We start from the raw sequence: 24939 nt of genomic DNA, 5'->3' as shown, positions 1-24939 counted from the left end.
ATCAGTGTCATGTGTCATCAGTGCCACCTGTCCCCAGTGCCATCTGTCCCCAGTGCCACCTGTCCCCAGTGCCACGTATAAGTGCAATCTGTCATCAGTGTCACTGCCACGTATAAGTGCCATCTGTCATCAGTGTCACGTGTCATCAGTGCCACCTGTCCCCAGTGCCATCTGTCCCCAGTGCCACGTATAAGTGCCATCTATCAGTGACACTGCCACGTATATGTGCCATCTGTCATCAGTGCCACCTGTCCCCAGTTCCACGTATAAGTGCCATCTGTCATCAGTGCCACTGCCATGTATAAGTGCCATCTGTCATCAGTGCCACTACCATGTATAAGTGCCATCTGTCATCAGTGCCACTGCCATGTATAAGTGCCACCTGTCCCCAGTGCCACCCGTCCCTAGTGCCACCTGTCCCTAGTGCCACATGTCCCCAGTGCCACGTATAAGTGCCATCTGTCATCGGTGCCACTGCCACGTACACAGTTTCACGTGTCATCAGTGCCACATGTCCCCAGTGCCACCGGTCCCCAGTGCCACCTGTCCCCAGTGCCATCTATCCCCAGTGCCATCTATCCCCACTGCCACGTATAAGTGCCATCTGTCATCAGTGCCACATCCACATATAAGTGCCATCGGTCATCAGTGTCACATGTCATCAGTGCCACCTGTCCCCAGCGCCATCTGTCCCCAGTGCCACCTGTCCCCAGTGCCACGTATAAGTGCCATCTGTCAGTGCCACTGACACATATATGTGCCATCTGTCATCAGTGTCACGTGTTATCAGTGCCACCTGTCCCCAGTGCCACCTGTCCCCAGTGCCACGTATAAGTGCCATCTGTCATCAGTGCCACTGCCATGTATAAGTGCCATCTGTCATCAGTGTCACGTGTCATCAGGTTCACCTGTCCCCAGTGCCATCTGTCCCCAGTGCCATCCCTTGGACACAGCCAATCACAGATCATGCTAAATGGCCAATCACAGCGGCCATTTAGCACTGATCTGAGTGTCCATGAGATCATCTCTCATTGCCGGCTCTCCCCCTAACACAGAGACAGCCTGTGAGGAGGGAGAGCGACGTGCAGCTTGTTGTGAGTAAAAAAAAAGTGGAAAATAAAGTGCTGCCAGTGCCACCTGGCAGCACAGTGGTGTAGTGGTTAGCACTTTCACCTAGCAGCAATAGGGTCGTTGGCTCGAATCCTGACCACGGCACCATCTGCCTGGAATTTGCATGTTCTCCCTGTGCCTGCGTGGGTTTCCTCCGGGTACTCCGGTTTCCTCCCACACTCCAAAAACATGCTGGTAGGTTAATTAGACCTTGTCTAAAAAAATTGGCCTTAATATGTGTATGTCAATGTTGTATGTGTTTGTAAGCATGTCGGGACCTTATGGGGTAAAGGACCATGCAAGAAAGCACCCTGAGGCGATTCAGTTCGCATAGCTAGCGCTATACAAGTCACTCACTCACTCACCTGTCCCTATTGCCACCTGTCCCCAGTGCCACGTATAAGTGCCTTCTGTCATCAGTGCCATGTGCCATCTGTTATCAGTGTCACATGTCATCAGTGCCACGTATTAGTGCCATCTGTCAGCAGTGCCACATATTAGTGTCATCTGTGTCACATGTCATCAGTGCTGCATATTAGTGCCATCTGTTATTAGTGTCATGTGTCATCAGTGCCACGTATTAGTGTCACATGTCATCAGTGCCACGTGAGTGTCACGTGCCATTGTCCTGGTGCTCCAGGGCCTTCAAAATTGTAATAGGTAGTCAAAAAGTTAGATGTGTAATTTATTCTTCTAGAACACGTGATGGCGCTCCCTGCATGTTGGGCCTCTCTATGTGGCCAGGCTGTGGAAAACTCCCCCACATGTGGTATTGTAATACTCAGGAGGAGTAGAATGTGTTTTGGGGTGTTTTTATTTTATTTTATTGACTGTACATTTCTAATTTGTGTGCATAGTTAAGATTTTTCACTACAACACTCACTTATGTACTACACACACACACACAATTTATCTTGCACTTTGTTCAATGAGTTATTTTGTTATATTCTTGCAATTGATTTGTTATGATTGCAACCTTACAAGGTAGTTGATTGTTTTTCAATATGTTTTCCAGGTAAATAAGTGTTTTATGTTCTCATTCTGACCAAGACATTTGTGCATTGCAATAAACACTTGATCACTTTGAACTTTTTTAATCATTATTTATTTATTGGAAAAAAGCTTTTCAAGCTTCAATCAGTAATAGATTATTTCATTTTTTTTTTAGCATTTAACACTGTCTACTGTACCAGTCACCTTTTAAAAGGAGCTTGGCACTTCAAATAACGATTGGATCGATTATATCGTTATGGCACCAGATGGCGGCAAATTAATATAGAAGGTAGGGCCCGAAAGTGACTCAAGCCCAGGGGCCCCCAGCACCCTAAGTCCTGCCCTGTGCTCAGGACATCATACTTCCAACCTTCTGCTCTAACCCAGCAGGGGAGAATGAGACCCTTTTCCACAGGTTGGATGTCAGGAGGACTCTGTTGTGTTACTTATGCCGTGTACACACGTAGCCGACTATCCGGCTGACTTAGTCCGGCGGACTTCCCGCTGGACTGTCTGCCGGACTTTCCGAACGGGCTACTTGCCCACACACGGCACCTTTTCAGCGGACTAATACGGCGTACTAAGTCCGCCGGACTATCCGCCGTACTTTTGAAATGAACGGACTCGCCCACACACGCGGAGGAAAGTCCGCTCATTTTGAGCGCGTCTCCAGGTAGGCGGGGCCCGCGAAGGAGACGTCGCTGGCCCCGCCACCTGGTATGGACTTAAAGGGGAACCCCAATGCCGAAAAAATCGGCGTGGGGGTCCCCCCCAGGTCCACATCAGACCCTTGTCCAAGCACGCTACCCGGCCGGCCAGGAAAGGGGGGGACGAGCGAGCCGCACGGACCCCCCACCCCAAAGCACCTTGTCCCCATATTGATGAGGACAAGGGCCTCTTCCCAACAACTCTGGCCGTTGGTTGTCGGGGTCTGCGGGCGGGGGGCTTATCGGAATCCGGGAGCCCCCTTTAATAAGGGGGCCCCCGGTTACCGGCCCCCCACCCTATGTGAATGAGTATGGGGTACAATGTACCCCTGCCCATTCACCTGTAAAAAAAAAAAGTTAAAAAAACCACAACACACAAGGGTTAAAATAGTTTATTGCACAGCTCCGGGGGTCTTCCGTCTTCAGGGGTCTTCTCGCCGGACTTTCTTCCTCACCGCTGCCCTCTTCTTCCGACTTCCGTCGGAAGACCCCCAAAGACCCCCGAAGACGGAAGACCCCCGGAGCTGTGCAATAAACTATTTTAACCCTTGTGTGTTGTGTTTTTTTTACTTTTTTTTTTACAGGTGAATGGGTAGGGGTACATTGCCCGGATTCCGATAAGCCCCCTGCCCGCAGACCCCGACAACCAACGGCCAGGGTTGCCGGGAAGAGGCCCTTGTCCTCATCAACATGGGGACAAGGTGCTTTGGGGTTGGGGGGCCGCGCGGCCCCCCTTCCCCAAGGCACCCCCCATGTTGAGGGCACGCGGCCTGGTACAGCTCAGGAGGGGGGGCGCTCGCTCGTCCCCCCTTTCCTGGCCGGCCGGGTAGCGTGCTCGGACAAGGGTCTGATGTGGACATGGAGGGGACCCCCATGCCAATTTTTTCTGCATTGGGGTTCCCCTTTAAGTTCATGCCAGGTGACGGGGCCAGCAACGCCTCCTTCGCTGGCCCCGTCTACCTGGAGACGCGCTCAAAATGAGTGGACTTTTCTCCGCACGGAAAAAGTCCGCTCATTTCAAAAGTACGGCGGACTGGCATACCAACGGCCGGATTGTCCGCCGAAATGCAAGTCCGGCGGGAAGATTGGAGTGCAAAAATACTTTCTAAGTCCACCGTACTTTCGGGTAAAAAAAGTCCGCCGGAGGCTACACACGGGGGTATTGTCCAGCGGACTTGAGTTTGCCGGACTTTTCCACCCGATTGTTTGATCGTGTGTACACGGCATTAGAAAGGACAAAGTTCTTCAGACATTCAGATTCGCTATTTGTACAGACAGGGTTGCCAAGCTTCTAAATTTCTTTAGCAAGATGGCTGAAATGATCCATCTCAGAGGCATATTCCCATGCAGGTTTGTCTCCACCAGCAGGAATTTGTGCACACTCAACCAGAGCTCTGGCGGCTACTTGGGCAGAGAGAGCTGGTGCCACCCCTGAACAGATTTGCAAGGTGGCAACATGGTTGAGTTTTCACACATTTGTGAAAAATTATAGGCTGGACCTCACATCTGCCAGAGATCAGGCGTTTGTCAGGAAGGTCCTGCAAGCTGTTGTCCCGCCCTAAGGGGATAAATCTCTGTTATCCTCTCAGGTGCTGTCCTGAAAGACACCTTGGGAAAAACCATGTTAGAATTACCGGTAACTTGTTTTCCAGAAGTCTTTCAGGACAGCAACATCCCACCTTATTGTATTTTGTTATACTACGTTGTGACTAACGTATGTGTTTATGCGTTCCGGCCAGGGCCGGAGGTTCTCTTCTAAAACTGAGGTATGGTAGGGAGGTGCCTCCTTTAGGCCCCTTTCACACGGGACGGATCAGTAATGATCTGCCCCGTGATGATCCGCTTGCTCAGCGGGGATCGCTCCGTTGTCCCCGCTAAGCCGGCGGCGGACAGGGTGGTCCCGGCACACTGTGCAGGGACCGCCCTGTCAGCTCTCCACTCTCCTCTATGGGGGATCGGATGAGCACGGCGCGTCTGTCCGTGTTCATCCGATGCGCTCTGCAGACGAATAGAAAAATAGGATTTTCCTCTGTCTGCAGAATCGGACAATTGTGGAGGCGGACAATAGCGGGTGTCTGCGGAAGTTCATCCGCAGACACACGCTATCCTATAGGAATGCATGTATGTCCGTATTTCATCCGCAAACGGATGGATGAAATACGGACATACTGTCCGCATGTGTGAAAGGGGCCTTAAAGTCTGGAGGAAGAAGGTGTTTCCTAAGGTTCGGTGGGAGGAGTCACTATCTCTCAGGTGCTTTCCTGAAAGACTTCTGGAAAACAAGTTACCAGTAATGCCGCGTACACGCGTAGCCGACTATCTGGCGGACTTAGTCCAGCAGACTTCCCGCCGGATTGTCCGCCGGACTTTCCGAACGGGCTACTTGCCCACACACGGCACTTTTTCAGCGGACTAATACGGCGTACTAAGTCCGCCGTACTTTTGAAATGAACGGACTCGCCCACACACGCGGAGGAAAGTCCGCTCATTTTGAGCGCGTCTCCAGGTAGGCGGGGCCCGCGAAGGAGATGTCGCTGGCCCCGCCACCTGGTATGGACTTAAAGGGGAACCCCAACGCCGAAAAAAATCGGCGTGGGGGTCGCCCCCAGGTCCACATCAGACCCTTGTCCGAGCACGCTACCCGGCCGGCCAGGAAAGGGGGGGACGAGCGAGCGCCCCCCCTCCTGAGCCGTACCAGGCCGCGTGCCCTCAACATGGGGGGGTGCCTTGGGGAAGGGGGGCCGCGCAGCCCCCCCACCCCAAAGCACCTTGTCCCCATGTTGATGAGGACAAGGGCCTCTTCCCGACAACCCTGGCCGTTAGTTGTCGGGGTCTGCGTGCGGGGGGCTTACAATGTACCCCTACCCATTCACCTGTGAAAAAAAATGTACAAAAAAAACCACAACACACAAGGGTTAAAATAGTTTATTGCACAGCTCCGGGGGTCTTCCGTCTTCGGGATCTACTGTGCAAACCCACAATGTCAAAACTTCGCAAAGTTACACCCCTCAGAGAGAGGGCCGGACTGGGAGTAAAAACCAGCCCTGGAAAAAATTTCATACCAGCCCCACATCATTATTATACCAGCCCAACAGCATAACGTCATTATTTTCTTGTTCATGAAAAGGAAAACCATTCATTTTAAAGCACATTTGATGAAGAGTGTATTATATATAGATATGAAATCACATAGGGATATATATATATATATATATATATATATATATATATATATATATATATGCAAATTCCAGTTAAAAGTGGTAAGTGGACAATCAAGGGAGACCCCAGGAACTCAGAACGTGGGGGATGGGACCACCTTCCACAGAAAGAATACACTAAGGTAAGGGGGGTGGGTGCCCACCAAATGCAGCTTTACTCTGCCAGTGAATTCAGTCTCACTGTGCCCACAAATGCGGCCTCACCGTGCCCACCATTTCAGCCTTACTGTGCCCATTATTGCAGCCTCACTGTGCCCATCAAATGCAGCTTTACTGTGCCGTGAATGCAGCCTCACTGTGCTCATCAAATGCAGTCTCACTGTGCCAATGAATGCAGCCTCACTGTGCCCATGAATGCATCCCCTCCTGTGCCTCATGTCCCAGTCTGCAGTCCCTGTCTGTGGGAAGGTGTGTTGTTGATGCTCGGTACGGTACCTTGCATGCCAGCAGGATATCCATGAGGGGCAGCAGCAGGCAGGGTCTGTTCTCATTTTGGATGGGGACGGTGCTCCTTCCAGAGGATGTTTGCTGTGAGATGGAATGGTCCCTGGCCACCTGCACCCTCAGCCGTCCTCATTTTCTGGCCCCAGTCAGCCTGTCCTCTGGTCCTGGGGAAGTGGAGAGCACTGGGTGGGAGCTGGAGAGAAGGGGGAGCAGAGAGTACTGGCGGGGTTGGAGAACACATGGGTGGGGGCAAAGAGCAGGGGGTAGTGGAGATCACAAGGGTGGGGAGCGGAGAGCGCTGGGGGGAACTTGAGAGTACTGGGGGGGCAAAAAGAACAGGGGTGGAGAGCATGGTAGGCTGAGAGCACTGAGGGGGCTAAGAGTGTGGGGTGGCGAAGAGCACTGGGGGGCAGAAAAACAGGGGTGGAGAGCACGGGGGCTGGAGAGTACTGGGGGGGTACAAAGAGTAGGGGAGAGTGGAGAGCAATGGGGGGGGGAGCTTGAGAGCACCTGTGGGGGCCAGAAAAAGCAGGGGGAAAAGCACGGGGACTTGAGAGCATTTTGGGAGGTGGAGAGCATTGGCAGGGTTGGAGAGCACATGGGTGGTAGCAAAATGCAGGGGGGAGTGGAGAGTACAGGGGTGGAGAATGGAGAGTGCTGGGGGATCCAAAAAGAACAGGAGTGGAGAGCATGAGGGTAGAGAGCACTGGGGGGGGGGGGGGGCTGGAGAGCAATGGGTGGAGCTTGAGAGCACCAGGAGGCCAGAAAGAACAGGGGTGGTGAGAATGGAGGGTTGGAGAGCACTGGGGTGGGGGCTGGAGAGTGATGGGGAGAGCTGGAAAGCAGTGGTGGGTGAGAAAGAACAGGGGGGAGAGCACTGGGGGGAGTGGAGAGCACTGGGGGGGAGAACAGGGGGGGGAGCACTGGGGGGGAGAGCACTGGGGGGGATTGGAGAGCACTGTGGGGGGGAAGAACAGAGAGGAGAGCACAGGGGGAAGCGAAGAGCACTGGGCGGAGAACAGGGGGGAGAGTGCTGGGGAGAGTGGAGAGCACTAGGGGGGGAGAAGAGCACTGCAGGGGAGGGGGGAGCACTGGAGGGGAGAGCACGGGGGTGAAGAGCACTGGGGGTGAATAGCACTGGGGGGGAGAGCGGGGGGGGGTGAAGAGCGCGGGGGGAGAGCACTGGGGGGTGAATAGCACTGGGGGGGAGAGCGGGGGGGGTGAAGAGCGCGGGGGGAGAGCACTGGGGGGGGAGCAGGGGAGTGAAGAGCACTAGGGGTGAAGAGCACGGGGGTGAGAGGGGGGTTGAAGAGCACTGGGGGGGAGAGCACTGGGGGGAGAGCAGGGGGGTGAAGAGCACTGGAGGGGGGAGAGCAGGGGGGTGAAGAGCAGTGGGGTGGTGGCTAGAGAAGGATGGGGAGAACTGGAGAGCAGGTTGGGGGGGCAGAAAGAACAGGGGTGGAGAGAACTGTGGGGGGGGGGGGCGCTGGAGAGTGTAGTGGGGGAGGAGAGCACGGGGGGCAGGGAGCACGAGGTGAACTGGGGGGGGGGGGGCAGTAAAAGAAGTTGGATAGGAGGATCAGCAGGGGCGCTGCATATAGAGGAAATGATCTTTCTATATTCCTTCATGCAGCCGCTGATTGCCTGATTCTCCTCTCCCACCTCCTCTCCCACCTGCAAGCATTCAGCCACTGCATGGAGATACCGGGATACCGGGAGATTTCCCGGTAGGCTGCCTGCCCTGGGGCCACTTTTAGCTGCGGCTGCACCCCCTGCTCTCTACTGCGCATCACAGCGCTGGAAGTGGCTCTGTGTTCGGCGGCCGCTCTGTAACATGGCCCCACCCCCCCAGACCAGCTCGTGTGATAGTAGATAGAATGAACGTTCCACCTATCACATGAGCCGATCTGAGGGGGTGGGGCCATGTTACAGAGCGGCCGCCGAACACAGAGCCACTGCCAGCCAGCGCTGTGATCAAGAGGCTTAGATGCTGCCCGTACAGCCCGCCGTGTGTGCCTGGATAGGAGCAGGGCTGGACTGGGACAGAAATTCGGCCCTGGACTTCATCCAGACCGGCACACTTACATTTTGAGTGTCCCATCAGCACCCCCTTACATCAGAGTGTGCCATCACCAGCCCCCTTATATCATAGTGTTCCATCAGCAACCCCCTTACATCAGAGTGTCCCATCACCAGCCCCCTTACATCAGAGTGTCCCATCAGCAGCCCCCTTACATCAGAGTGTCCCATCAGCACCCCCTTACATCAGAGTGTCCCATCAGCACCCCCTTACATCAGAGTGTCCCATCAGCAGCCCCCTTACATCAGAGTGTCCCATCAGCAGCCCCTTACATCAGAGTGTCCCATCAGCATCCCCTTAGATCAGAGTGTCACATCAGCAGCCCCCTTACATCAGAGTGTCCCATCAGCACCCCCTTACATCAGAGTATCCCATTACCAGCCCCCTTACATCAGAGTGTCCCATCAGCAGCCCCCTTACATCAGAGTGTCCCATCACCAGCCCCTTACATCAGAGTGTCCCATGAGCACCCCCTTACATCAGAGTGTCCCATCAGCACCCCCTTACATCAGAGTGTCCCATTACCAGCCCCCTTACATCAGAGTGTCCCATCAGCAGCCCCCTTACATCAGAGTGTCCCATCAGCAGCCCCTTACATCAGAGTGTCCCATGAGCAGCCCCTATACATCAGAGTGTCCCATCAGCAGCCCCCTTACATCAGAGTGTACCATCAGCAGCCCCTTACATCAGAGTGTCCCATGAGCAGCCCCTTACATCAGAGTGTCCCATTACCAGCCCCCTTACATCAGAGTGTCCCATCAGCAGCCCCCTTACATCAGAGTGTCCCATCAGCAGCCCCTTACATCAGAGTGTCCCATGAGCAGCCCCTATACATCAGAGTGTTCCATCAGCAGCCCCCTTACATCAGAGTGTCCCATGAGCACCCCCTTACATCAGAGTGTCCCATGAGCAGCCCCCTTACATCAGAGTGTCCCATCAGCACCCCCTTACATCAGAGTGTGCCATCACCAGCCCCCTTATATCATAGTGTTCCATCAGCAACCCCCTTACATCAGAGTGTCCCATCAGCAGCCCCCTTACATCAGAGTGTCCCATCACCAGCCCCCTTACATCAGAGTGTCCCATCAGCAGCCCCCTTACATCAGAGTGTCCCATGAGCACCCCCTTACATCAGAGTGTCACATCAGCAGCCCCCTTACATCAGAGTGTCCCATCAGCAGCCCCCTTACATCAGAGTGTCCCATCAGCAGCCCCCTTACATCAGAGTGTCCCATCAGCAGCCCCTTACATCAGAGTGTCCCATCACCAGCCCCCTTATATCATAGTGTCCCATCAGCACCCCCTTACATCAGAGTGTCCCATCAGCACCCCCTTACATCAGAGTGTCCCATCACCAGCCCCCTTATATCATAGTGTCCCATCAGCACCCCCTTACATCAGAGTGTCCCATCACCAGCCCCCTTACATCAGAGTGTCCCATCACCAGCCCCTTACATCAGAGTGTCCCATCAGCACCCCCTTACATCAGAGTGTCCCATCAGCACCCCCCTTACATCAGAGTGTCCCATCAGCACCCCTTACATCAGAGTGTCCCATCAGCACCCCCTTACATCAGAGTGTCCCATCAGCAGCCCCCTTACATCAGAGTGGCCCACTGAGCCATCGGCCCACCGGTAGTCCCGATGGCCAGTACATGCCTGACTCAGAGCAAACTCAGTCAAAATCATTGTATAGTTACAACAACATACACAAAATAACAGAAAATATTTATACACACGATGAAGTTGATGTTGAGAACAAATGATTTTAAAAGCAAAGTGTTAGAACATCATGAGGACTGATACTGGCACATTCCCAAAGTATGTGCATAGTCTCGAATGAACGTCAATGGCAAAAAAAAAAAAAAAAAGCCAGAGAGTCTAATAGGCTTCAAAACAGGGTGGATTGGGGACGCAGAGCATTGAGCCTGAAGCCCACCCAGTTGTGTTGCAACAGCGAATTAAATTTCGCTGTTGCAACACTGATCTTCCTCCTGGCCAATCGGGAGAGGACCCCAGAGCAGCTTTCCCGGAGCCTGCCACGCTCTCACCTCCTGCATCCAAGGTAAGGGCAGCGAGTGGTGGTGGGGGAGTGTGTCAGTACCACAGGGAGGGGAGGTAGTGCCACTCCACCGGCAGCCCAGGGGGGAAGGTTGTTTGCCATCTCCCCCCAAAAAAAAACCACACCAGCCACCTAAACTGACCGGCCGGGCAAGGAGAGCATTCTTCAGAGAAGCAGCCAAGAGGTCCATGGTAACTCTGGAGGAGCTGCAGAGATCCACAGCTCAGGGGGGAGAATCTGTCCACAGGACAACTATTAGTCGTCTCTCCACAAATCTGCCCTTTATGGAAGAGTGGCAAGAAGAAAGACATAAGAAGTCCTGTTTGCAGTTTGTGAGAAGCCATGTGGGGGACACAGCAAACATGTGGAAGAAGGGGAACTTTTTGGCCTAAAAGCAAAACGCTATGTGTGGTGGAAAACTAACACTGCACATCACCCTGAACACACCATCCCCACCGTGAGACATGGTGGTGGCAGCATCATGTGGTGGGGATGGTTTTCTTCAGCAGGGACAGGGAAGCTGGTCAGAGTTGATGTAAAAATGGATGGAGACAAATACAGGACAATCTTAGAAGAAAACCTGTTAGAATCTGCAAAGAACTTGAGACCGGGGCGGAGGTTCCCCTTCCAGCAGGACAACGACCCGAAACATCCAGCCAGAGCTACAATGGAATCATTTAGCTCAAAGCATATTCATGTGTTAGAATGGCCCAGTCACAGTCCAGACCTAAATCCCATTGAGAATCTGTGGCAAGACTTGAAAATTGCTGTTCACAGACGCTCTCCATCCAATCTGACAGAACTTGAGATATTTTACAAAGAAGAAGAATGGGCAGAAATGTCCTCTCTAGATGTGCAAAGCTGGTAGAGACACCCCCAAAAAGACTTGCAGTTGTAATTGCAGCGAAAAGGGGTTCTACAAAAGTATTGACTTGTGTTGGTTTATTACAAAATACATCACAATTATCACAAAATAACAATAAAATACATTTAATTTTTTGGTTGTAACTTGGAAAAAAATGTGGAAAATTTCAAGGGGGTATGAATACTTTTTCAAGGCACTCTGTCCTTCTCAGTCTCCTCCTCTGCAGTGCACCAATCCTTCTCAGGCCCTTCTCATTCAGTGCACTCATCCTTCTTAGGCTCCTCCCCTTCAGTGCACCTATCCTTCTTAGGCTCCTCCCCTTCAGTGCACTCATCCTTCTTAGGCTCCTCCCCTTCAGTGCACCCATCCTTCTTAGGCTCCTCCCCTTCAGTGCACTCATCCTTCTTAGGCTCCTCCCCTTCAGTGCACCTATCCTTCGTAGGCTCCTCCCCTTCAGTGCACTCATCCTTCTTAGGCTCCTCCCCTTCAGTGCCCCTATCCTTCTTAGGCTCCTCCCCTTCAGTGCACCCATCCTTCCTATGCTCCTCACCTTCAGTTTATCTATCCTTCTTAAGCCCTTCCATTTTAGTGCCTTCATCCTTCTCATGTCCTTCCCCTTCAGTGAACCCAACCTTCTCAGTCCCCTCCTCTTATCTATTACATGGTTCCCAGCTATCTCTGTGGACTACAGAACACCGCCCCCATGTTATAAAGATGAGGAAAGGAGAAGGTGTTTTGTAGTCCTGTCCCCATGTGATAACGTGGCTCCTGTAAACATATAATACAGTCAGTGAGTGTTATCACCTTAGGACAGGATGTGTATCCCTGGCAGGATCACCAGGTGAGAATAAAGGAAAAACACCTAAAAAAGACAACAAATGCAGCCGCCCCTCTAAAGATGGGTGAGATGTACTATATGACAATTAAGAAACGCCTGTGCCTTATGGCTTTTGGCTTTCATTCTAAATAAATGGTATAGCATTAAACATAATGTGCATTGACATGCATTGTGCTGACACCTCTTGGTTCCCACCATTCCTCTGCTCTGCTGAGGGTCTGTACACTGGCTGTGCCCATTATGAGGAGTTCCCACCATCCATATGCTGAGTTCTTGGATCTGTACACCTGCTGTGCCCATTATGAGGGGTTCCCACCATCCATATGCTGAGTTCTTGGATCTGTACACCTGCTGTGCCCATTATGAGGGGTTCCCACCATCCATATGCTGAGTTCCCGGATCTGTACACTGGCTGTGCCCATTATGAGGAGTTCCCACCATCCATATGCTGAGTTCTTGGATCTGTACACCTGCTGTGCCCATTATGAGGAGTTCCCACCATCCATATGCTGAGTTCTTGGATCTGTACACCTGCTGTGCCCATTATGAGGGGTTCCCACCATCCATATGCTGAGTTCCCGGATCTGTACACTTGCTGTGCCCATTATGAGGAGTTCCCACCATCCATATGCTGAGTTCTTGGATCTGTACACCTGCTGTGCCCATTATGAGGGGTTCCCACCATCCATATGCTGAGTTCTTGGATCTGTACACCTGCTGTGCCCATTATGAGGAGTTCCCACCATCCATATGCTGAGTTCTGGGGTCTGTACACCCGCTGTGCCCATTATGAGGGGTTCCCACCATCCATATGCTGAGTTCTGGGGTCTGTACACCCGCTGTGCCCATTATGAGGGGTTCCCACCATCCATATGCTGAGTTCTTGGATCTGTACACCTGCTGTGCCCATTATGAGGGGTTCCCACCATCCATATGCTGAGTTCTTGGATCTGTACACCTGCTGTGCCCATTATGAGGGGTTCCCACCATCCATATGCTGAGTTCCCGGATCTGTACACTTGCTGTGCCCATTATGAGGAGTTCCCACCATCCATATGCTGAGTTCTGGGGTCTGTACACCTGCTGTGCCCATTATGAGGGGTTACCACCATCCATATGCTGAGTTCCCGGATCTGTACACTTGCTGTGCCCATTATGAGGAGTTCCCACCATCCATATGCTGAGTTCTGGGGTCTGTACACCTGCTGTGCCCATTATGAGGGGTTCCCACCATCCATATGCTGAGTTCCCGGATCTGTACACTTGCTGTGCCCATTATAAGGAGTTCCCACCATCCATATGCTGAGTTCTTGGATCTGTACACCTGCTGTGCCCATTATGAGGAGTTCCCACCATCCATATGCTGAGTTCTGGGGTCTGTACACCCGCTGTGCCCATTATGAGGGGTTCCCACCATCCATATGCTGAGTTCCCGGATCTGTACACTTGCTGTGCCCATTATGAGGAGTTCCCACCATCCATATGCTGAGTTCTGGGGTCTGTACACCCGCTGTGCCCATTATGAGGGGTTCCCACCATCCATATGCTGAGTTCTTGGATCTGTACACCTGCTGTGCCCATTATGAGGGGTTCCCACCATCCATATGCTGAGTTCTTGGATCTGTACACCTGCTGTGCCCATTATGAGGAGTTCCCACCATCCATATGCTGAGTTCTGGGGTCTGTACACCCGCTGTGCCCATTATGAGGGGTTCCCACCATCCATATGCTGAGTTCTGGGGTCTGTACACCCGCTGTGCCCATTATGAGGGGTTCCCACCATCCATATGCTGAGTTCTTGGATCTGTACACCTGCTGTGCCCATTATGAGGGGTTCCCACCATCCATATGCTGAGTTCTTGGATCTGTACACCTGCTGTGCCCATTATGAGGGGTTCCCACCATCCATATGCTGAGTTCCCGGATCTGTACACTTGCTGTGCCCATTATGAGGAGTTCCCACCATCCATATGCTGAGTTCTGGGGTCTGTACACCTGCTGTGCCCATTATGAGGGGTTACCACCATCCATATGCTGAGTTCCCGGATCTGTACACTTGCTGTGCCCATTATGAGGAGTTCCCACCATCCATATGCTGAGTTCTGGGGTCTGTACACCCGCTGTGCCCATTATGAGGGGTTCCCACCATCCATGTGCTGAGTTCCCGGATCTGTACACTTGCTGTGCCCATTATGATGAGTTCCCACCATCCATATGCTGAGTTCCCAGGTCTGTACACCTGCTGTGCCCATTATGAGGAGTTCCCACCATCCATATGCTGAGTTCCCAGGTCTGTACACCTGCTGTGCCCATTATGAGGAGTTCCCACCATCCATATGCTGAGTTCTTGGGTCTGTAAACTTGCTGTGTCCATTATGCTGAGTTCTTGGGTCAGTACACCTGCTGTGCCCATTATGAGGAGTTCCCACCATCCATATGCTGAGTTCTTGGGTCTATACACTTGCTGTGTCCATTATGAGGTGTAGCACCCTGGAGTTTAGGCAGGGTTGCTCCTAAATTTACCTGCCAAGAGTATCTACCTTGGCTAATTGTTAGGGATCATTTGATTTCTCCCTAAGTCTGGCACTGCTGAACTTTCTCTTCTGCTGCTGGGTGGCCGGGTACCTGGTGGCATTAGATACGAGAAGGGCAATGTAAGGTCAGGTTATGGGTATATGGGGTATCTCAGCCAATAGGTAGGGGTTTTCTTTGATCCCTTGGCCTGCTGGGAGAACCTATATATTCGGGTGGAGTCCGGTGATCTATGTTCTGTGCCACCTGGACGGCTATCTGGGTGGACGTGTGTTGTATTGCCTGGGCTGCATGGCTGGAGTTTGGGTCTATCCTGGGCACATCTGGTGCTAGGCTGTCTGAGGACCTATCTAGAAGTGAGAGAGCAGCATAGAGTTGGGATTGTGGATTGTGTTGCAGTCCAACCAGAAGTGACGGTTGTGCCAACCGGAGAACCTGTCATGATCAGAGGTAGAGGGGAAGCTGTCACCACTAAGGGACCAACCACCTTATCACCAGGGACCACAATGAGTAACTGAAGCAAGTACCGGAGCAGTATTCTCACCAACCGGGGACGGTGAAGAATCTGGAAACTTCATTGGGTATCAAGCCAGGGAACCAACCAGTGAAGGTGACATTTGCAGAGCAGCCTTGTGTGTCAAGCCAGGGACCGAGCAGGCCAGCGGGGGTGAAGCTTGAGAAGTGACTTGAGTGCCAAGCCAGGGACCCAGCAGAGAAGCGGGGGGTGAGGCTTGAGGAAGATACCACCGTGAAGATTGGAGGAGCTCAAGGGATTCAGTGGCAGTGAATCATCTAGTCTACTGAGAGAAACCGGGAGCTCAGTGGGCTGAAGAATGACAAGAAAAGAAGGGGGCTGGGACTTTAAATGAGGTGGGCAGGTGGGGCCAAATGATCAGTCACCATTGTAAAAAATAATTTTATTGGTGAAAAAAATAAATGATGATATGATAACAGTCCAATTGTAGGATAACAGTCACATAATGTATACACAATGATAGATACATAGCGAACAAGGTAACAGCCCATGTGTGACGCAGGGCAATGATCCTTAGTAGATGATAAAACCATTCTAAAATGCACATAGTCACACATGCACACAAGTGCACATAGGCAACTGCTGGATAAAGCCATATTGGTATAAAAGACCTTATTAGAAAAATGGTTATTATGGTGCATATTGTGAGCCCGACGCGTTTCGTCTTCAGGGGCAATTTGCCCCAAAATCTACAAAAAAATGATATATATATACATATATATATATATATATATATATATATATATATATATATATGGATCAATCAATGGAGTACAGTGGGCATTATTAAAAGGGAGGGTATACATGTGGGGGAAGAGAGAGCATCACTCATCCCCCAATGCATACTCACATGCCAATGGAGTGTAAACCACAAGGGGTCAGTAGCTGCAGCCCACCAAATAGGTCAAGTCCGGGAGCTGAGGGAAGATCTCAATGAGGGAAGGCCAGGCACACAGAGAGATCCCCATGAAATGTTCTGGTGATAATCCGCACCGGTGATGTTTAGTGATATGGATTATACAATTAATAGGAACGTACTATAAAATGTGTATGAAGTATAACTAGAGAGTTACTAGAACCCAGAATCACAAATATTAAAGACGAGCGCCGGTGTTGTGGAATGTCTAAAGACTAAAATCAAGAAAAGGAAAGACAAAGAATGAAAAGAAAAGAAAGAAAAGGAAATGGAAGCCACATCCATGGTGAAAAAAAAAAGAGAAAAACAGATTGTAGTAATTTGCCCAGATAGAAAACACAACGCTGGCGCCGGATCGCCCAGCGGACATCACGTGCGTGGCGTGGGGGGCATGACGCCGACGCACGGAGGGCAAACCCACCTGATCTCCCCCCGCATCCACCGAAGCGGACGTAGGGTAAGGGGGGGGGGGGCCCTGACATGCCCTTGCAGCTCCCGGGTAATTGACAGCCAGGACAGCCAATCAGCCCCAGACCCCACCAGGATACACAGAAACTGCACCACAAGGACTAAATACCAATAATGATTAATGAAAAACCATAAAAGAAATATATAATAATATATCCCCCATAAAGGGGCAGGCAATTCGGGGCAAATGCCTTATAGATCAACGTCTATGATGATAGACTTCCTGATGGCCCCACAACACACCTCCATCCCTATTAAAGAAGAACTATAAGAAGCGATTGTAGTGGAAGTGAACTGTTACGCTTTGTGTTAGGAACTGTTAAAGACCGTTGCCATAGGAGACAGCATTCTCACACATGCAGATGTGGCGTCTCGCTGGATGACTTTCCCTGCATGGCTGTCCTCCTGTTGAAGTCTTGGAGTCTGCCAATGAATCTTGCAACTACTTAAGGGTGTCCTGGACCTAACCCTCTCTCCCAAAGTTCTGTTAAGAGAAATAAAATGTATTTTGCATTCAAGAAGTGTCTGGCGCCCAATGAATCTAACTGCTTTGCACCCACCATGCCTCACAACACACCATATACAGAAGGATGTCGGCTATCTCTGGTCCTGGAGGTTCTCTTTAGACCGAAGGAGGCCTGTGACCTTGCTACAGAGGAGTTTCCACCATTCCTGTGCTGAGTTTCCAGGTCTGTACATCTGCTGTGCCCATTATGAGGGGTTCCCACCATGCCTGTGCTATTGAACCCTACAATAAATCTCTCCTGTTGGTGTGAGTGACATTAGTATTATGGTGTAGTATCAGTTGTATGTGATCCAATCATTGTGTATCCTTGTGAGATTGCTCTCCTCCATGCAGCTTGTGTAGCACACTCCATATGGACCTGTCTCTCCCATCTGATTCCAGCATAAGGATGAATCTAGTCATCTTCTCTGGTGGATCTCCAGGGGGATGAGGTGACCTCCATTAGTGATTCCATCCCCCATCCATCATGTATAGTCCCAGCCATTGGGTGTGGTGATGATTGGCCCCAGCTGGGGGTATCAGTGGTTGATGGGAGGGGTATAAAGGACAGCTCTCTCTCCCTCATTCATTGTGTTGTCTTTCTTATGGGCAGGATGGGATTTCTGGTGAAGGGTTGTTGGGTGCTGCTCCTGGCTGTGGCCTATTGGTCAGGGTTTGGCTGTGATGGAGTCTTGGTGAGACATGGCCGCCAGTCAGATTGGTGGAGAAGCAACCAGCGGGCTCTACCTGGCCAGGGCTCTTCTAGATGGGGCTCAAGAGATTGGAATGCTAATCGCCCTGTTGTGGGTGTTGGGGCTCCTAGGGGTTCACTTGCTGGACGTGTTGGTGGGGTTCCACGAGATCTGCCTCAGCCTGGGAGCTCCCCTATCAGCATCCAGTGTGGAGAGGACAACATGGTGGTCAATGTCCAGAGGGATTTCTATGGAATTGGGAAGCTGGTCCAACCTTCTGACCTGAGCCTGGGGCCCCAAGGCTGCAAACCCAACCCCCAGAGTACAGACACCACTGTCACCTTCCAGATCAACCTCCAGGACTGCGGCAACATGGTGCAGGTAATCTTCAATTGTTCCCTCTGTGTCCATGTATTCTAGTCAATGTCCCCCATCTTCCAGTAGTTGTGTATGGATCCTTCTCTGCTTTTTTTTTTTTTTTTTTTTTTTTTTTTTTTTTTCCCTCTCACCTGGAGTCAGCTAGTTCCTAATGACCTTGTAGATGATGATTCATTGAAAAGGACTAATACACACAATTCTAATAATTCTGCAGCCTATCCACTCTTAGGCCTCTTTCACACTAACGTCCCGTTCAGGCCCGCCTGTCAGTTTTTCAGGCGGTCCTGAATGGGTGCTCCATAGAGCTCTATGGAGCGTCGGATGTCAGCGGTGACATCTCCGCTGACATGCGACCCGCTCCGATCCGAAAGTGTGACGGAGGAAAAAGCTATTTTTCCATCCGTCATCGGATCGGGTGACGACGGGCACTGCGGTCCGTCGTCATCCGATCTCCCATAGGGGAGAGCGGCGCTGTGACAGGTCCGTCCCTGCGCAGTGTGCAGAGACAGACCTGTCATCTCCCTGCTCAGCGGGGATCGGCGGAGTGATCCCCGCTGAGCAAACGGATATCCACGGGGCGGATCAGAACTGATCCGCCCCGTGTGAAAGGACCCTTAAGTGTTTTTTTTTTTTTCCCTTCACTTCCCCACCAGCCAGAGTAGACTTCAAATCTCTGCACCACTGCCACCACCCACACAAAGGACAGGCAGTTTGCATATCTGGGACTGCTGCTCAGTGACAGGACACCATGTTACAACCCTGTCAGTACATCCCCCCCCCCTCCCCATAGTTTGCTTTGTTGCCCAGATCTGTGGCAATACCCCTGTTCAACAGTACTGTTTGGTAGGGATCTGGAATGCGGGTGTAGCGGCGGGCTCCTGAAGAGCCTGCGATATGTTTTTTTTTTTTTTTTTTTCAAAGTTAAAACTTTACCCAAGCTACAGTTTGGTTTGGGTCTATTTGCCTAAATTTGACTTCTGTGTCAGTCTGACTGGGCTATGAGATGTTCAGCCTGGCCAAAGGGGGGCACTGTCTCTGGTTGCAGGTGTGGAACTATGGTCTGGTCAGGTGCTTAAATTACTTTTCTTTCGGAGCCAGGTCAGTGGGAATGGGCCTCTCGCTGTGCCCTCTGGGAGAGGGTATTTAAGATGCAGATGTCATGTGGTTCAGGGTTCCAGTCCAGTATGATGTACTGACTACTTGGTCCTGTTCCTCCTGACCAGCCCCCAAGAAGGCTATGGCCTGGGGTGCGGATCCACGTGGCTTCAATGCCTTGGGGCTAGCTAGCCCAAGGCAGGGAAACTAAAGGAGGAATCTGAGGTGGATGGGTGCCGTCTCTGGTTCGGGAGAAACACATTGTACTTCAAGCCTTCCAGGGGAGGACTCTTTAGAAGAACACCATGTGCGAATTTGGTTTTCTTAACAAGAGCCTGGAAGGTCTGAAGTAACCGAGAAAATCCGGTCTTGTGGATATCACCAAGCAGGCTGAGAGATCCAGATATCCTACAAGTGTTCTACAGCTTAATTTTCCTACATGTTCTGCAACAACGTCAGTGCCAAAGACTTTGTTCCTGAATAAGCACCTTGTTGGCTGCTCGGCCTTGTGAGAGGGACTGTCCAACCTGAGGGATCATCCAGCTGCGAATGGCTATTCTCTGGATGCAGTCAAAGTAAGCAAGTTCCTTAACGTTTATAGACTTTGACATTGAGAGAACCTGAACTTCCTTCACAACCCTCTGATCCCAAGTTGAAAGACTGTTCAATGGTTTGAGTTTTTGCAAATAAAATCCATTCAAGTGGATCTATTCTCAGTCTCGAGTCACTGGGCCACCTACCACGGGACATCCCGTAGACGTGAAACAAGAACGAAAGGTAACGGTAAGCCCAAAAATAACCAGCAGCTTCTTCGGGGGTTAGTGCTACACGGGGTACAGATGGAGAGCCACCAGGAGTGTCTGGTGGGAGAGGACTCTCCAGACCATTAGTAGCGATGATTGTATGCGTAGCTGGACAGGTATTGGGAACTTTCTGTGGTGGGGTTACTTTAAGTAGGTGCCAGCAGAATGAAGACTTGCCTTTTGTAGACTGAGTCTTGGATGACCAATCACCAGGTCAACAAAGCTTTGTCATATTTTTATTCAGGTTTACTTTTGTGGAGACTGTTGTTGGGTGTGATATCAGAAGCCTCGGAGTTGTCACTCCTCCCCTGACGGCTACATGGGTTTTATATAGGTGGAGGAGCTGGGCCAGCACAAACTGTACACTCCAGAAGGGGAGAGGGCTATACTAGGTTGACTTCTGGAATGTGAATTTACCTAGCAAGTCAATTCCCCATGGAAAGGGAAAATCCTGCATGTAAACGTTTTGATTCACTTTGAAGTGTTTAACCCTAAATTATCACCTGAAATGCCTGGTTCTGCCCTCCCCCCTGTAAACTGAACACTGTTTATTATGGCTGCTGAGCCATGACCCGCCTCTCTACTCTGTCCACTCCATGATCCTCCCCGTCTACTACTAAAATAGTATGTCCCTACAATCTACTCAGAAAATAACATGTGCCCACTGGTATGTCCTATACAGAAAAAAAAAAATTCTACCTCTAATTGGATGGACTTGCATGTCTCCTCTGGTCTCTCCCCCTGGCTGACGTCAGCGGGAGTTCTCAGCCCTGCCTGTTTTTTTTTTTTTTTTTTTTTTTTTTGTGCCTCAAGGACTGGTAATGCTGCAGTGGACAGTGAGTGGTCAAACTGCTATAAGTGGTTGAGAGCCTCCACAGTGGAAGCACATGCATAATGGAAGGACCCCCCTCAAATTCATAGGGGAGCACTGGACACCCAGCATATAGAAAATGTGCGCAAACTAAACCCTGATTTGTAATGCAGACTGTCAGATGGAATAGGTTGTTTGCAAGCTGGTTAAGCTGGTCATTTTCTTTTTAGTTTTGTTTGCAAGGTAAATGAGGTGCTTTTGGGCCTGGCCTTCAACACCAGGGCCAGGCAATGGTGGACTTGGGGTCTGATCTAAAAAAAAGACTAAACAATGTCAGCTTTCCATGTTTGTAAGTCTGTCTCCTTCTCTGCACAGATGACTCAAGACTGGCTAATCTACACCACCAACCTGGCCTACAGCCCAACCTCCTCCATTCCAATCATCAGAACCAACTCAGCTGTGGTCCCCATAATGTGCTTCTACTACCGGTGAGTCAACACTACTGGATCGGCTTGCAGTAGGGGGCCATGCGATGTTCAGCATCTGGTCAATGTTTGGCCAGAGTGGGCAGAAAAACACAAATAAGGGTTTAACCTTCATCTGTCCTTGTCAAGAGATTTTCATGTACAGTATTACCTTTCCTGGTTAGGGGTGTGTTGCCTAACAAGGTTCTAAAGAGAATATGGGGACAGATATAGTAGCTGCTCCTGGTTGCTTAAATATTCAGGGATCATGTCCAATTAATGGCTTTACTATCCGACTTCATTTGGTCACTGTCCCAGAGGAATGGAACCAACCAGACAGCCGTCCTTTAGTAACTTGCTGGACAGTGTAATTGTAACCAGGATTTGACCCTGTACTCCAAGTCGGTAATGGACAGGATAAGAGTAATATGAATTTGTGACATTAAATTACATTTGACTCATTACTGACCTTAATTCTGTTCTCTGTAGGCACGGTAATGTGAGCAGCCAGGCCATTAAGCCAACGTGGGTTCCGTTCAGCACCACTGTGTCTTTAGAAGAAAGGTTGTCCTTCTCTTTGGTCCTGATGACTGGTGAGGAAGATGGGTGATCGGGAGGGAGGGGTTATTGTTGGGCCTCTTACTAATCCCCTTTCCTTATGTATAGAGGATTGGAGTGGGCCCAGAAGTTCTCCCATCTATCAGTTGGGGGATATTCTCTACATACAGGCCTCTGTGGATACTCACAACCAAATTGCTATGATCTTGTATGTGGACCGCTGTGTGGCCACCATATCTCCTGATGCCACCTCTTCTCCAAGTTATGACATCATTGCAGACAATGGGTATGTGTAGTGGGGTTTATTTTATTTATTTTGGGGGGGGGAGAGGGGTTGGGTTTCCATATGACACAAATTGTAAGTGACCATCTTCTGCAGGTGTCTGGTGGATGGAACACAAGCTGATGCCTCCTCGGCCTTCATCACTCCAAGGGTCCAGACAAACGCTCTACAGTTCACGGTGGATGCCTTCCGGTTCCTAGGAAATGATGTATCTCTGGTGAGGACTTTGAATTGGTTGCACAGATTGGTGCCTTATAGGAATGTTTAACCAGCTAAAACCTTCTATTCCAGATCTATTTGACCTGTTACCTGAGAGCCGCAGCTGCCACCCAGGTCCCAGATCCCATGAACAAGGCCTGTTCCTATAGTAAAGACGCAAACAGGTGAGACTATTTAAAATGCCAGTTGGGTTGCTGACTCCTAGAGGCATGATGGGGATTTGTAGTTTCACCACAGCTGGGGAGCCAAGGTTGCCTACCCCCTGGCCTTAAAGATCTCAGATGCCAGCATGATCAGAAATGTGGGTATGGTTCTCTGAATCTGCTGCTTGGACACCTTGGGGTCAGCTGTAAATTTCAGCCAAGAGATCAAACTGGCACTCACGTAGAACTATAGACTAATTTTATTTTGGATAGTGCCAGGGAGGATTATAAAAGACTTTTCTCACCGCTTGCAGAGGTTTTCCTTTAATTCCTGTCCCATAGCCAGACAGGAGGTGAGAGGAAATCCTGAAAATGAATGGAATTCCTGACACCCCCCAGCCCAAAAAATTGGTATTCTCTCACTTTGAATTATGGTAAACCAGACAAATGGTGTGAATTTTCCTAACGGGACATGGAAAGCATTACAATAAAGTAAATGTAATCTATCTCCAGTGTGCATCTGAAGGGATGACCCCTATGTAGGGTTGCCACATCATTCCTTTTAATCCTGGAAACACATTAATTCGTTTCTATGGCTGATTATCATGGTAATTAAACTCGCTTGGTGCCTTATCTGCATTAAATTGGCCTCAACCTGTGTAATGTGTCCTGGATTAAAGGGATGATGAGGTAGCCCTAAGTCCTCTTTCAAGGGAAATGTCTAACTACCTATCCAGTGTTGGCCTTTCACCGCACTTCCAGTGCATCTTCTGAAGACAGGTTGTCTTACATACTTTGGTTTGTTTTTCTCTAGCTGGTCTGCAGTTGAGGGCCCCAGCAGTATCTGCCAGTGTTGTGGGACACCGGGCACCTGCAGCAACCCTACTGGTTTGACAGCAGGAGGAAGGAGCCGGTTTGGAAGACCGAGAGCCTTTGGGAAAAGGGAAGCCTTGGATGGTGAGTCTTAATCATGCAGCTGCTGCATAAAATAATGGCGTGGCCATATCTGCATCTTGCATAACAGGTGGGTCAGGGGGAGGGGTCCTGACTGGTTGGGGTTGTTCAACCTGGCACTGATTCCCCCCCCCCCCCCCCCCCCTTGGGTGGCAATGAAGGGGGAAGGCTAGAACCTGGATGGCCTTCATAGTGCTGCTTCTATTCCCATAGAGCTTTCAGAACTAGAATCTGAAGGTAGATCTCCTGCATAGCCTTTTCTTAGCAATGCAAATCTTGAGGGTTCAAACCATCCTCTTCCCCCATAGTGTTCACTTTGTTAACATAACAATTTGTTTCCTGAGGGTCTACAATGGACACCACCTCTGCACACTTGAGTAGGAGTTGAGGTATCACCTGAAAGCCCTTAGTTGCATTGTATAGAGATGTGTATGTGCCTTCTGACCCTCCAATGTTTCTCCTGCAGAACCTAACATGGAAGAGGAACAGGCGGTGACCACCTTGGGTCCTCTGCTTGTGATTGGACCAGAACAAAATGACCTTGCAGCTGCAGTGATGAAGGAAGAGGCCGCCCCCGCAGAGCTCTGGTGGTTGGTGGCTGTCGGGTGTGTCAGTCTTCTTGTAGTCGCTGTGTGTACAGTGTTCATTGTGAAGTCTCTAAAAATGCCGCAATATATATTGTCTGAGAAATAAAAAAAATGATAATTTAATATGGTCTTTTGCTTATTTATAGACCGTTTTTATGGTATGATTTGGCCCTTTTCTAAGGGCTCTAACTATCTAGATCATGGGTCTCTTGGGGTAGGAGGCTGCCATATCCTTTGTCTCATGTGTTGTATGAAAGTCAGAGGTCCCTCCATCTTAATGGGGACAGAAGTTGTAGCTGGGTGTATAGGGCCACAGGATACTATATAGACTAATGGGGATCATGAGTCCTCACTTAGGCTTCCTACGTCCCTCTCAAAAAAAAAAAAAAAAAAAACTTGTTTCAAATTTTTAAGGATGGAGAATGTAGGGTGAGTGCAAGGAGAGGGAGGGTGCAAATAAAGGACAGTGCAGGGAGAAATGGCAGGAGAGGGGGTGCAGCTAAAAAAATGAGGGGGAGTGGATGGTGTTGGGAGTGGATGGTGTTGGGAGTGGATGGTGTTGGGAGTGGATGGTGTTGGGAGTGGATGGTGTTGGGAGTGGATGGTGTTGGGAGTGGATGGTGTTGGGAGTGGATGGTGTTGGGAGTGGATGGTGTTGGGAGTGGATGGTGTTGGGA

The 24939-nt window shown here is 50.5% G+C and overlaps 1 protein-coding gene across 1 annotated transcript; it reads left to right on the top strand.

The window, feature by feature from the left end:
* The first annotated feature begins 17879 nt into the window (after nt 1–17879).
* On the top strand, nt 17880–24368 carry LOC143981442 (zona pellucida sperm-binding protein 3-like). The gene is made up of 8 exons (XM_077479285.1): nt 17880–18348; nt 21430–21542; nt 22008–22111; nt 22185–22362; nt 22456–22576; nt 22651–22742; nt 23536–23678; nt 24142–24368. The coding sequence occupies exons 1-8, from the start codon at nt 17881–17883 to the stop codon at nt 24366–24368; spliced, it is 1446 nt and encodes a 481-aa protein (XP_077335411.1). The 5' UTR covers nt 17880.
* Nucleotides 24369–24939: the final 571 nt, after the last annotated feature.

This window comes from Lithobates pipiens, unplaced genomic scaffold (genome assembly GCF_037356315.1).
Source record: "Lithobates pipiens isolate NorthernLeopardFrog02 unplaced genomic scaffold, aLitPip1_a1.2 Scaffold_157, whole genome shotgun sequence".
Taxonomy (NCBI): Eukaryota; Metazoa; Chordata; class Amphibia; order Anura; family Ranidae; genus Lithobates; species Lithobates pipiens.
The sequence above is the reverse complement of the archived record's forward strand: the minus strand, read 5'-3'. Positions and strand labels throughout refer to the sequence as shown.